The sequence below is a fragment of the Lactuca sativa genome, chromosome 5, assembly GCF_002870075.4.
Source record: "Lactuca sativa cultivar Salinas chromosome 5, Lsat_Salinas_v11, whole genome shotgun sequence".
In the NCBI taxonomy this organism is placed as follows: Eukaryota; Viridiplantae; Streptophyta; class Magnoliopsida; order Asterales; family Asteraceae; genus Lactuca; species Lactuca sativa.
This window is the reverse complement of record NC_056627.2, coordinates 232081238-232096153: the sequence shown is the minus strand read 5'-3', so window position 1 is coordinate 232096153 and position 14916 is coordinate 232081238. Positions and strand designations below refer to the sequence as shown.

Below are 14916 nucleotides of genomic sequence, written 5' to 3'. Positions count from 1 at the left end.
ACTTCCTTGCCATCAGTGAGAGTTCTTCAGCGGAGAAGTTGGCGGAGATATATGTGAGGGAAGTGGTATCTCGGCATGGGGTGCCGATCTCGATTGTTTCGGACCGTGATGTGCGCTTCACTTCCAGATTCTGGAAGAAATTTCATGAGGAGTTGGGTACTAGATTGCATTTTAGTACCGCATATCATCCCCAGACAGATGGCCAGAGCGAGCGGACGATTCAGACGCTTGAGGACATGCTTCGAGCATGTGTGTTAGATTTCGGGGGTAGCTGGGATGCGTATTTACCCTTGGCAGAGTTTTCCTACAACAACAACCATCATTCGAGCATTGGTATGCCACCCTTTGAGCTGTTGTATGGTAGGAGGTGTCGGACCCCCATTTGTTGGGGGGAGGTTGGGCAGAGAGTGATGGGCAGTACAGAGATCGTGCTTCAGACGACAGAGCAGATTCAGCAGGTCAGACAGAGGTTATTGACCACCCAGAGCCGACAGAAGAGTTATGCAAACAGACGTCGGTCCGAGCTTGAGTTTCAGGTCGGCGACTTCGTTCTCCTGAAGGTCTCTCCTTGGAAAGGAGTGATTCGATTCAGGAAGAGGGGCAAGTTGGGACCCCGGTATATTGGGCCATTTCGTGTGATTGCAAGGGTAGGCCGGGTAGCCTACCGTTTGGAGTTGCCAGCAGAGTTGGGGCAGATCCACGACACTTTTCATGTGTCGCAATTGAGGAAGTGTATAGCCGATGAGTCGGCAGTGGTTCCATTAGAGGATATTCAGGTGGATGTGAGCCTGAATTATGCCGAGAGGCCAGTAGCCATCAGGGATCGGAAGATCAAGGTTCTGAGGAACAAGGAGGTACCTCTGGTGTTGGTACAGTGGCAACATCGGAAGGGATCAGAGATGACCTGGGAGCCGGAGCGCGAGATGCGGGAGCAGCATCCGGAGCTATTTTCAGTGTGAGACTTCGAGGGCGAAGTCTAGTTCCAGTGGGGGAGAATTGTAACAGCCCGAATTTCCAGGTATCTTTATTGTTTTGATTTTTGGTGTTATGAGAGGGGACTCGGCGAGTTGGAGCTCAGACTCGCCGAGTAGGGTCGCGATTCTGGACGCGGGATTCGTCTGGACTCGGCGAGTCCGCGCTGTTTAATGAAACCCTAATTGCTCGGGTTTGGGACCTATTTAAAGGGCCTTATGGCCGTCATTTGTGCTCACCAGTCCCTTGAGTGAAACCCTAATCGAGTGTGAGCATTTGGAGCAAAGAAGGAGGCCATTATTGACCTTGGAAGTGTCATCTTGCAAGGGAAAGGGAGGATCAGCTAAAGGGAAAGCAAGAGGAGCCATTTATGAGGGTTTGGAGTCCAGAGCATCGTTATTGTGGTAATATCTTCGAACTATCCTCTTCTATGTTGATGTTTTCATTGATTAGGGCTTATTAAGGCCTCATGTGGCTAGATCTAGTGCTCCCTTGGTCCCTTAAGCGTTTCAGACCATAGATCTGGACCCTTGGGGGTCCAGAGTGTCCCTTTGCCCAAGCTTTCTGTGAATCAATGGAGGTTTTGGATTGGAATCCTTATGCCTTGGGCCAAAATGCCATTTATGAGACATGGAGTGTATTGTGAACACCAAGATAAGGGCTTTACGTGATGAATCAGTCTAGGAAGGCCGGATCTATGAATTGTTGGAACAGATCTGACCTTAGAAGCAAGTTTGAGTGATTGCATGGCATGGACTCGCCGAGTCCGATGAGCAGACTCGGCGAGTAGCTTGAAGATTGCCTTGGATCGGCCAGTGAGTGATCCAGTTGAGTCAGGGGTTGACTCAGTGAGTCAGGACGAGTTAGAGAGGGTCGACAGGCGGACTGAGTCGAGCTGGGACTCGCCGAGTTGTTCTTGAGACTCGGCGAGTTGAGTCGGGGTGGCCCCGCGACTCTCCCAGGTGGAACTCGACGAGTCAGGGGAAGCACTCGACGTGTAAGAAGGGAATCCTAGGGAGTTGGCGAAAACGTCTAGACTCGCCGAGTTGCCCTCGTGCATTCGCCGAGTCCGGTCAAGTTGACCGTTGACCGTTGACCAGAGTTGACCTGACCAGAGTTGACCTATGTTTGACTTCTTAGGGATAGTCAAACTTAGAAGATAAAAGTGTTAACAAGAGATGTATGATGTTATAGGGAGATTGTAGCTCGGCGGATCGAGCACGAGTGACTTCGGGATTTGCTAGCTATCGATATTCACGAGGTGAGTCTTCTCACTATACTGTACCCGGAAGGGTTTGACTGTGTGACAGGAAGGTCGGATATGATATGAGATATACGTGCTATATGTGATAAGTTAATTGTTATATGTGCTATGTATGATATGCTTAATGTGGGCCGGAAGGCATTATATTATAGGCCGGAAGGCGAATATGTTATGGGCCGGAAGGTGTTGTAATGTGGACCGAAGGGTTGGCATGGGTAGGACCGGAAGGTTTACCCAGCAGGGACGGAAGTCCCCTGAGACACATGGACCGGAAGGTCAGGGCCTGGAAAGGCGTATGTGCGTAAGTTGTATTTTGGGGAACCCACTAAGCAATTATGCTTACAGTTGTTGTGTATGTGTTTCAGGTACTAGCGAGGACCGTGGGAAGGCGCCGGCGTGATCTGTACACACTGATGGATGATTTATGATCTTGGGATTCATATGATTTGTACTATGACATGACACGTGGAATGTTTATGCCTTGTTTTGGATGAAAACACTTTATTTTGAAATGAAAAATTTGTTTGAAAATTTCCGTTGTTACAATAGTATTGTACTTTAAATGACATTATAAATTATAACTCATAATACCATGTAAAGTACAATGTTATAATTGAAAAACTTTAAAAAAAAAAGTAGGATGCAATAATTCAAAATGTCATTTAAAGTACAATGGTATAATTAAAAAAAAGTAGGTGGTGATATTGGACCGGCTTCGTCGAATACAATGGACACTTGGACATAATCATATAAATATCATAAATTAATATTATGTATCTCAATTTAATAAGTACATTGACAAATATAGAAAAAAGAATTTTAAACAAAAATGATTTACGTAATATCACATTCTATCTGAGGTAACCACCAATCACTAGATCTAGTAAAAGAAAGCTAAAGCTACGGCCAAGAAAGTGAAGGGTACCACAGTGGTGAAAGATGGAGCAGAACTGGGTGATGGTGGTGGTAGAATGGTGGTATCTGTGGGAGAAGGGGCGTTACTGCCTGAGGGAGATTGGCCGAAGGTGGGTGGTGATACTGGGCTGCCATCCTCGGAAGAAGGGGCAGGGGAGGAGGTTGGTGGTGGGGTTGTAGTGGAGGGAGCAGGGGTTGGGGTTGGGGTAGCGGTTGGTGGAGAAACGGGTGTGGGGATGACGGGTACCGGTGTTGGTGATGGAGCAGGGGTGGCAGATGCGGCGGAGACGTTGATGGTTAACTTCTGACCAATTTGGCAGTGAGTGCCAACGGTGCATATGTAATAGTGAGTGCCAGGTGCATTCAAGGTGACTCTAGCGGGACCGGTGGTGGCAATGGAGATGGGGTTGGCGGTGGTGCATGGGGCGTACGCCGCCTGTGACACTTCAGCAACGTTATGGAATCCGGTGGTGAAGTTAAAGAGAAGAACATCGCCGACACTGAAGGTCTGACCTGATGCCCAGGTGGTGTAAGCAGAAGGTCCGTTGGGAGGAATATTCCAACCCAAGGCGTCGCCGACCACATGGGTAGTCTGAGCCGCCGTGTCGTGAAACTGTACAGATGCAAGCATGAGCGCCATAATCACCACCAAATTGATCTTTAAACCTGACATTTTCTGTCCTTTAACTTCTTGTAAAGAGAAATCTCAGATGATTATTTGAATTCTGGAAAGGTTTTGAAGGTTGATGTTGATTTGAGAAGTTGGCTGTGTTTAGGCTATAATTTATAGGGAAACAAAGGCATGTGGAGTCGATACAACGAAAAGAAGAAGTCAATAGTTTTTGATTCACGCGGATAATTTTGGTTTGTTTCTCTTTTGAGTTGTTCCAACTTTTTTCCCACTATGTTATGATCTGTTCCAAGATAATATATTTGTAGCTACCTTTTTCATATATTTAATTTTCTATATATGAGTGTTTGTTATTTTTACAGTGCGTAAGTTTTATTAATTGGAATCTCCTGAGTATAATCAATAAGAATTTGGGTGTGGTGATTTGTCACGTTAATAAGTGTTAAAATTAAAATAATATATTGGTTTGACTTCTTGACACCATGACTAATTCAATATTAATTTTTAAATAGATTTTTTTTTGTTGACATATAGACGTGTTTTTACAAATTGACGGAGAAAATGGACAGAATCCAATGGAAGCTTCCAGCAGTCAAAATGCGCTATATTTGATTCAACGTCCCAATTAATTCCTTACGGGTTACGACTAGTGACATATCACGTACGTATTGCATGTTTTATCAATTTATTTATAAATCCATTGATTTCTATAATACACGTCTTTGTGATAGCAAACCAATGTAAAATCTTAAAATATTGGGTAATTTACACCAATCGTCCCTCATGTACATGTCAGAAAGCGTGTTTAGTCCCTGTTTTTTAAAATTAACTCGCACTGTCCCTCGTTTGCATAAAACTTGAACTTTTCGTCCCTGATATACATTTTTGTTGCGCATCTGGTCCTTGACAGATCTAAAATGACCATAATACCCTTTGTCTATTTCTTTTCCAATTAATTTAATGTTATTATTATTATTTTTAATTAAAAAAATATGGCCTCTCCTTTTTAAATCTCTCTCTCTCTCTCTCTCTCTCTCTCTCTCTCTCTCTCTCTCTCTCTCTCTCTCTCTCTCTCTCTCTCTCTCTCTCTCTCTCTCTCTCTCTCTCTCTCTCTCTCTCTCTCTCTCTCTCCATATAACATCACTGGAATATTCACCACCACTCCTCCCCCTTTACTTACCCAACCCAAACACAGGTGCTCATTGGTGGTCGTCTTCTCCGACAATAATTTTTGTTTCGCTTTCAAAATCTAAGCTATAATTTAAGCTACACAAAACCATAAAGATCCCATATGGTTTTCTGGTGCCGACATTTGGCGGATATCGCTGCCGTCGCTGCCTAGGTTTTCACTTCTAATGATCGATGAACCTTCTTGCTTTGATTCCAGCCTCCATCGCCATCATAGGTAGAGGATCTCGAGGAGAGGAGAAAGAATATCGCCTTAAATCTTACATACGTCTGCCAAGAGATGGAGAACAAAAAAGTAATTCAATACATCGCTATCAATACGTCGATTTCTTCATCTCCATCACCGGTTTCTTTTGCTTGGATTTTGATATCAAAGAGTGCTTTGGATAATTCTAATAGCTACTTTAAAGAACCGCCATAATTTGTTCTGGTTGCTGCTTCATCACCTCAAGTCTTTTGTTCATACCTAAAATCTCCTCTTCTTGTGGTTTCTGCTCCCGTTTTAACCCCTCAAACTCCATTGTCATCTCTGAAAATCAGGCTACATATATGGTTTAAAATAGGTTTCAGAAGGGAAGTTTGTGAAGAAGAGCTATGGTGGTGATGACATCGACCAGTGGCGGTGTTAGTGTTGACCAGTGGTGATGTTCTTTACCGATGTTAGTGGTAGGATCGATATAGAGGAAGAAGTGGTGAGAAGGAGGGAGACGAGCTGGGGCAGGGAATGGGAAGTATAGGTTGGGGGTGTAGATATTTATTTTATTTTTCTTTTTTTTCAATCTAAAAGTGATAAATAAAAAAAAAAATTGAAAAAGAAAATTTTAAGGCAAAATAGTCATTTTATGTCAATAGGGACTTAGCATGTAAGAAAAAACAAAACCAGGGACCGTCCGAGTTAATTTTAGAAAATAGGGACTAAACATGCATTTTGACATATGCATGAGGGACCAATGATGTAATTTACACTAAAATATTAATCTTTTATTTAATTTCGTTTTTATTTAGTAAATAAACATTATTTTAAATTTAGAAATTATTGTTTTTATCAAAAATTAAAAAAATAAAAAGATAAAACATACATATAACACAATTTAAAAGTCTAAAAGATGGATGAATGTAGTGATGCGATGTTGACGTCTCAATAAAATAATGAAAGATAAATGATAAAAACAACATATGGTCTTAGACCGATGGGAGTACATGGCACCTGACACTACGGTGGCTTAAATGGCATTGCGGTGGTGCGGTAAACACCACACCGACAGGTGTGGTAGGTTGTTTGTGGGATGAGTCACAATGAAGTTCTATCGCCCGTGAAAAACAAAAACATCACTCAAATGTAATATTTTGTGCATAAAAATGTGTATTATGGTGGGTTGGTGGGTGTTGTATGACACCACCAATTTAATAGAATGAGGGAATATGATTTGACAAACTAAAATTATGGTAAGAGGTGGTATGCCACAAACATATGGATAGTTTTTCCAATGAGTATGCTCCTTATACCCTGAAAACTCTATGGTGGTGGTCATGATCCGAAATTATGGTGAGATGATGTCATACATGAGTAATTTTATATGAACTGTGATGCTAATTATGTAAAATTAATATCTTTATACATGAGGTTATTTAAAGCTTTTTAGAATAAACACATGCCTTCTCATGATTATGTGATGTATATATTTATCTATGTCATGCTAAGCGATAAGGATTACCACTAATTTTTTTTAAGGAGTACAAAAAAAAGGTTTGTTACGATGTAACGATCAGGGCTGGTCATGAGAATGTAAATATCTCCAAATGCATTGGACGAGTCAAAGAAAAATGGGCTCCTACGTTATTATAAGTTTTATATTTTTAAATAAATGTATATATAATATATAATAAAAAAATTGGGACATGTACAGCTGCCCACTCCCCCCCCCCCCCCTCTCAATGCTCCCCATGGTAACGATGATCTTATATTTCTATCTATTATACCCCTTAGTCATAGCAATAGGATCTCAATGCTTAAATTATATCGTGAGATTCCTCTACCAACGATGTCATTGAGTTGGTATCAATAAGGAAAGTGTAAGACTTGCAGTTGGAAAGTGGTTTGTATATGTACCATTGATTTTCGGTAAGCCAAAAATTTGTTTGAAAAGATTGACAAAGGTTATTAGGGTAAATGAATTATATTGTATGTGGTGTGTAGACGATGGAGATAGTCAACTTTAAGATTAGTTATAGGAGGATATCGATGGCCAAGAAAACTAATAGTTGATCCTAGTAGGCAGCTTATATTGGTTCGCGTCATGGGGTAGATTAGTGATCTTATTTCAAAATGAGGACACTTATAATAAATTACTTTATTATAATGAGGATTTAACCTCATATAAATATGAATACAAAAGGGTTCTACCCTAATAAGTATTAGCCTAACCCTAATCACTAACATATGGTCTTAGACCGATGGGAGTACATGGCACCTGAAACTACGGTGGCTTAAATGGCATTGCGGTGGTGCGGTAAACACCACACCGACCAGGTGTGGTAGGTTGTTTGTGGGATGAGTCACAATGAAGTTCTATCGCCCGTGAAAAACAAAAACATCACTCAAATGTAGTATTTTGTACATAAAAATGTGTATTATGGTGGGTTGGTGGGTGTTTTATGACACCACCAATTTTATAGAATGAGGTAATATGATTTGACAAACTAAAATTGTGGTAAGAGGTGGTATGCCACAAACATATGGATAGTTTTTCCAATGAGTATGCTCCTTATACCCTGAAAACTCTATGGTGGTGGTCATGATCCGAAATTATAGTGAGATGATGTCATACATGAGTAATTTTATATGAACTGTGATGCTAATTATGTAAAATTAATATCTTTATACATGAGGTTATTTAAAGCTTTTTAGAATAAACGCATGCCTTCTCATGATTATGTGATGTATATATTTATCTATGTCATGCTAAGCGATAAGGATTACCACAAATTTTTTTTAAGGAGTACAAAAAAAAGTCTGTTACGATGTAACGTTCAGGATCGGTCATGAGGATGTAAATATCTCCAAATGCATTGGACGAGTCGGAGAAAAATGGGCTCCTACGTTATTATAAGTTTTTTATTTTTAAATAAATGTATAAATAATATGTAATAAAAAAAATGGGACATGTGCAGCTGCCCACTCCCCCCTCCCCCCCCCCCCCCCCCCTCTCAATGCTCCCCATGGTAACGACGATCTTATATTTCTATCTATTATACCCCTTAGTCATAGCAATAGGATCTCAATGCTTAAATTGTTGTGAAATTCCTTTACCAATGATGTCATTGAGTTGGTGTCAACAAGGAAAGTGTAAGACTTGCAGTTGGAAAGTGGTTTGTATATGTACCATTGATTTTCGGTAAGCTAAAAACTTGTTTGAAAAGATTGACAAAGGTTATTAGGGTAAATGAATTATATTGTGTGTGGTGTGTAGACGATGGAGATAGTCAAATTTAAGATTAGTTATAGGAGGATATCGATGGCCAAGAAAACTAATAGTTGATCCTAGTAAGCAGCTTAGATTGGTTCGCGCCATGAGGTAGATTAGTGATCTTATTTCAAAATGAGGACACTTATAATAAATTACTTTATTATAATGAGGATTTAACCTCATATAAATATGAATACCAAAGGGTTCAATCCTAATGAGTATTAGCTAACCCTAATCACTAACATCCTCCCCCCCCCCCCCCCCCCTCCGGTTGCTGCAAAACGTGAGCTCAGTTTTATCGGAAGGAGATGATTTAAACTGGAAACAAATAAATATAAAAACAAAGATAAGGATAGCGGTAGAGCTTTGACGATGACGACTAAAAATGCTTGCTCGTTGGAGATGAAGATAGAAGAAGCGGTGAGTAGAGGCGGTTCCGTTGTGGAAGAGAATAGGAGCAGCAACAACGACTACGATGGAGTCGGCGACACAGAAGTCCGGAGAAAGGCAATGAGAAAGAAAGAGGGCTCAAGCTGCAGCAAGCATAACTAATTCCAGTGAGATCAATGACTAGTAATGATAGAGATAGAGAAAGAGAGAGACGATTGTAGAACAAAGGTTTTCCTACAAAGAAGGTGTCATCGGAAGGAGGCAGCAACATCGGAAGAGGCAAACTCATAAAAGGGATCTAGAGAAGAAGATACTATCTGAAGAGGACACAGAAGACTTAGAGGTAGGGGTAAGAGGAGACAAAAGCATTGATGTAGTAGAAGAAGCTGAGGAAGGAGCCATGGTTTGGTGTTGACGATTGTATTATTATTTAGGAGGAGAAAAAGGAGAAGGAAAAATATTTAGTATAATGAAGACACCCTCAACGATTATTAGAGAACAAGGTTGTAAAAATCGTTTGACGGTAACTTGGTGGTCGACTGTCATTAAGCGATTAATAGGACTAGGCGTCGATTAATCGGAAACTCTAAATTAATATATCCTAAAAAAATAAGTATTTGAATATTTTAAATTTTAAAAATTTGAAATTTTGTAAATTTGAATATAATATTTTAATCTGAAAACTTAAAAGTTTGAAAAGTTAAAATTTGAAAATTAAAAATTTTGAATTTTATTAAATATTTCTTGCCTATGACCGTCGAGAACCACCAGGGCCGCCAAGCCCAAGTTTGACCGATTTTGACCAATTTCCGCCAAGCACCCTAATCGTAATCGGTTCAAGGCCGTCAAACGATTAATCGCCGATTATTCGACCGCTACGGCCGATTTCTGCAACACTATTAGAGAATGTAGTCGGAGGTGGAGGTCGGCAACTTTGGGGTTTGGGCAACTATATGGTTTTAACCTAAAGCTCTACCACCATGAGAACATATGTGGAGCCCGAGATTATCTCTACAAGAGATCCCCTATGGAAAAGAGATCCCTTATGGAAAAATGGGATACTCTAACATATATAATCACTTATAAGACCATGTTTCACCGATGTATGATACATTAACCCCCCCCCCCCCCTCTCAAACTCGTAGGCTCGATGAGGATATACATGGATGTGCTGAGCCACAGGGGTGCGAGACGACAACTATAATACAATGTAAACATATGTGAAGCCTAAGATTGTCTCTCCAAAAGAGCATTTATGTTGGGTATAAATAATACGGGAACATGATCAGTAACCTTACGGGCTAACGCATCGTGGGATGTAGTTTAGTGGTGTATTTGTTGTAGTTGCGATCGCCCACCCTAGTCGGTGATTGTGTTACTATAACCATGTGGTAGGGTCAACATTCCTCAAATTGATGATCATTAAACCAGCAAAAGAGTGGTGGGCAAATCTGATCCGTTCAAAACCCATCATTGTAAATAGGATTGTTATTAACGACTATATGGATGTTAGGAGTCGGTGTACCTTCACGAGCAAGTTGATGGTTATACCCGATCTCAAGCATTGTTTAAGTTGTTTAAAATAAGGGGAAGGTTTGTGTTGGTGTCATGTATTATGTAAAGACCAATATTAATAAATTAAACCACGAGCCTTTGTTTGTTAACCACATTACCTATATCATTTAGTTGATCTACAAGTCTTTCAATCTCTAGTAGTATCGGTAGAGATGAGGTGGCTTTGACAGTTAGATTGTTAAATTCATATTATAAGACGTGAACAAGGTGATGACGGACAATGTGCCATAAATTCACTGATGTATGTTACATCATGTGCCATTGTTCAAAGGTGCCATAAATTCTCCAAACCGAATCGATTTTGGTCAACAAAAGTCATAACCAGATTGAGTCAAAACTGGATTGACTTCAAACCTATTCCCGAGCAAAAGTATACAAACCTACAAGAACAGTTAGGTTCGGTTTGAAACCGGTTTAAAAAAATCTATCTTTTTGCTAGTTTTTTGTATTTTACCAACTTGCTTTCGGTGTCATAATTTAAAGTCATAATTTAAAGAACTTTATTTGTTTACAAACCGGCCAATAAGCAGTTTTTTGTGCATTTCAGGTCATTTTGAAAACCTATTTCTAATTGTGAACACTTTTTTGTGCATCTCTAGGGCCTTCTTAAGCACTGTAGCAGTTGGGTATTCTTCAACTACCACCGAACCTCTATTAATAGAGCCTTTCTTTAACCATTCTCTGGCCAAGCCCTAACCTGATGAATCTGTTAACTGCGCCTCTTGCCCACTTATATAATCCAATAATATAAGTTAACATCTAGTTTTATAAGACCAACGGCTTTTACGTATAGATAAGCTCCTCATTTAGCTAATTATGACAGAGTTTTTTGGAAACGATTTTTTTTTTTGGAAACGATGACAAAGTAATATTGTTCCTGTTATGTAGTCAAACACGGGATTCAAAAAGAAAATGATGAAATAATATGTTTAACATAAAGCAATATCAATCTGTATTAAATAAGTACATAAACAAAATTAAAAAGAAAAATCCAAACAAAAATAATTTACGTACACGCGTCTCAAGTTAACCACTAGATTTAATAAAAGAAAGCTAAAGCAATCGCTAATAAACTGAAGGGCACCACGGCGGTGAAAGATGGAGCAAAACTGGGTGATTGTGGTGGTAGAGTGGTGCTATCGGTGGGAGAAGGGGTGTTACTCCCTGAGGGAGATTGGCCGGAGGTGGGTGGTGATATTGGGCTGGCTTCCCCAGCAGAAGGTACAGGTGAGGATGTTGGTGGAGGAGTTGTTGTGGTGGGGGCAGGGGTCGGGGTGGTGGTTGGTGGAGAAACCGGCGCAGGAGTGGCGGGTGTCGGGGCTGGAGCAGGGGTGGTCGACCCGGCGGAGACGTTGATGGTTAACTTCTGACCAATTTGGCAATGAGTTCCAACGGTACAGACGTAATAGTGTGTGCCAGGTGCATTCAAGGTGACTCTAGCGGGGCCGGTGGTGGCGATGGAGATGGGGTTGGTGGTGGTGCATGGGCCGTACGCCACCTGTGATACTTCAGCGACGTTATGGAATCCGGTGGTGAAGTTAAAGAGAAGAACATCGCCGACTCTGAAGGTCTGAGTTGATGCCCAGGTGGTGTAAGCAGAAGGTCCGTTGGGAGGAATATTCCAACCCAAGGCGTCGCCGACCACATGGGTTGTCTGAGCCGCCGTGTCATGAAACTGCACAGATGCAAGCATGAATGCCATCATCACCACCAAATTGAACCTTAAACCTGCCATGTTTTGTCCTTCAAATATTTGTAGATAGAAATCTCAGATGATTATTTGAAATCTTGAATGATTTTGAAGGTTATTGGTGTTTTGAGAATAGGCTGTGTTGGGATTTATATTTATAGGGAATGGTAAGGAACTAAGGATACGTGGGATGTGGAGTTGACACAACGAAAAGGAAAGTTGGAAAGTCGTAGCTTTGGATTCACATGGTATTATTTAAAAATATTAAAGAATTGAGTGGGTAATCATACCTAAAACGCTATAATAGTTTTTCCTTGCAAAATATTTGATTTAAAAATACATGTTTACATATTTATTTATGTACTACAAATAAAAAAATATGAACTTTATTCTTCAAGATTTTATTTTATTTTAAACTAAACCATGTTCTTTTTGTATTTATTTTTAATGAATAATTGAAAGTATTAACTCATGGAATATTATATTTCTAATTTGTTTAGCATCGAATAATGTGGATTTCAATCTTTGTAATTATATGAGCAAACTGTTATCAATTAATTTATGGAAAGAAGCTACATATTTGATTTGAATTTGTGTGTATCACGGCGACATATTTGATTTGAATTTGTGTGTATCACGAAACGCGTTTTTTTTTTCTAAACGTTTTTTATGTATAAAATAATTTTTCAATATACTTAATTACATTGATTGTTAGTTTCTATGAATAAAACTTGTTTGATAGTAGATTTTCAAGTGTAACACATGACTTCCATATCATTTCTTAATTTCGACGACTTTCTTATCCCCGTTATCTTCTTCTCCGGTGACAATATACAAACACCACTATCCAACGCCTCCCACTAACGTCTTATTTTCATGACGATCCAACTATTCAAAGAAACACAAATCAAACATACACATGTAGAAAACACAAGCAAATCTTGAAGAGGACTAAAATCAAAATAAATAAATAAATAAATAAAATAAAATAAAATAAACTATATAGCAATTGGAGATATCCTATATTTTGTCCCGCAAGATATCTTAACTTTGCATAATTTAAATCGATATTCTAAATCAAAATCAGGGAAGTAGAAATAAAAAAATAAAATAAAGTAAATAAAAAAATATTGAAACTATAGCAATTGGGGATTTCCCAGATTTTGTTGCGGAAGAAATCTTAACTTTGCATAATTTAAATCGATATCCGAAATCAAAACTAGGTAATAGAAAAAATAAATTAACCTATAGCAATTGGGGATTTTTCAGATTTTATCCCAAAAAAATCTTTACATAATAATTTAAATCGATATCCTAAATCAAACCCGGAATAGTAGAATTCAAAATTAGAAACCATAACAAATGGCTTGACCAAAATATGAAGTTTTAAGACTAACAAACTCATTGGTAAACAATAGTTTTTTGTCATACACAACAATTCATGCATTATATAGTTATACAATACAACATTTTAAAACACTAATTGTTGTGTATGGAGAAATATTATTGTGTACAGATGAGCTCCCATTGGTAAAAGAATTCTCCATATGTTGTTTGGGAATAACCCATCGCATGTTCAAAATAAACAACAAAACCATAAAATCAAGTTTGTTTCGATTTGTGTTTTATTTTTAAATTTTGTTTGTCTGGGAAAAGTAACCGCCCATAAATTTATGTTGGCCGGAAAAATCACCTGAAATCATATATACCTTTAATTATCGGTTATCATGAGAATGGTCCTTGTAACATGTCAAAACTAACAACTTTGGTCCAAAATAGGTTTGGTTCGTAAAGATGGTCCAATAGTTTCGTTTTGTTGCGAGTTTAGTCTAATTTCCTATAAACTTTTTTATAATTACGGATTTGCCCCTTATTATTTTATTTTCCATTTTTCTTTTATTACAACAATTAAAATAAAACAAAAATAAAATCTCTCTCTCTCTCCAGATAAACACACAAAAATTAATAAAAAATCTAGCATACAAGAACACATATAAAAAAATGAATTTCCGAAATCCTAAACTTGTAACCATGAAAGAAATCGAGTTCAGTGATTTAGAATGGAACCCTAAATATACACAAATCCAAATTCACACACAAAAATACAAAGATTTGCATATTTAGGATGTGAGGTGGAGTATAAATCGTCATCTGAACATGCGAATTCTCTCCTTCTCCATCTTCAAGATCTGTTGAGCCGTCCATCGTGTCTCTCCTCTGGCGACACTATCTTCAAGATCTGATGAGCATCAAGGGGTGACGACAAGAAAACTCTAAATGTTCAAATCTTGATGATGGTTAAGGATGATAAATCTTCTTCTTCGGCATGAGGATTTTCATCTGAAAACCTAAACGATGGCTGAAACCCTAAAAACAAGAAGGGTGGCAGCTGAAACCCTAAATACAAACACACACGAAACCCTAACGACGCACCATCTCCGATATGTTTCGTCCTCCATCATTTCGTCTTCGGATCTGAAAATGATATTTAGGGGCGATGAAATGATTCAAGTTTAGGTTTAGGTTTCACAGTAGAAATCGATCGATTCAAGTGGTGGTGAAGGGCCTTGAAACATCGATAAGGGTTTCAGATCGACGGTGAGAGGGATAATCAGAAAACGACAACTATGGCGGTGCTCTTTCAGATCTTCACATGGCTGCTAGGCAGCTGATGAAGGCCATCCGACGGAGATACATTGACGATGTCCATGAGCGGAGGTTACATGGATTAGATATCCAAGAAAACCCACCTCGAAAATATCCATGGAGTCGATTTTCAGAAACTCACCCCTCGTTATTTTTCAGAAATTTTCCGAAACATCCA

At 39.1% G+C, this 14916-nt stretch overlaps 2 protein-coding genes across 2 annotated transcripts; both read right to left on the bottom strand.

Moving 5' to 3' along the window:
- Window positions 1-2971: 2971 nt before the first annotated feature.
- LOC111881903 (cucumber peeling cupredoxin) lies at window positions 2972-3928 on the bottom strand. Its single transcript, XM_023878291.3, has one exon. It carries the CDS (start codon window positions 3822-3824, stop codon window positions 3117-3119), a length of 708 nt encoding a protein of 235 aa, XP_023734059.3. The 5' UTR covers window positions 3825-3928; the 3' UTR covers window positions 2972-3116.
- Window positions 3929-11315: 7387 nt separating this feature from the next.
- LOC111881915 (cucumber peeling cupredoxin-like) lies at window positions 11316-12225 on the bottom strand. Its single transcript, XM_023878300.3, has one exon. It carries the CDS (start codon window positions 12135-12137, stop codon window positions 11442-11444), a length of 696 nt encoding a protein of 231 aa, XP_023734068.1. The 5' UTR covers window positions 12138-12225; the 3' UTR covers window positions 11316-11441.
- Window positions 12226-14916: the final 2691 nt, after the last annotated feature.

Coding starts and splice junctions, on each gene's coding strand:
- LOC111881903 (XM_023878291.3), bottom strand. CDS start 3,824: ATGTCAGGTTTAAAGATCAATTTGGTGGTGATTATGGCGCTCATGCTT.
- LOC111881915 (XM_023878300.3), bottom strand. CDS start 12,137: ATGGCAGGTTTAAGGTTCAATTTGGTGGTGATGATGGCATTCATGCTT.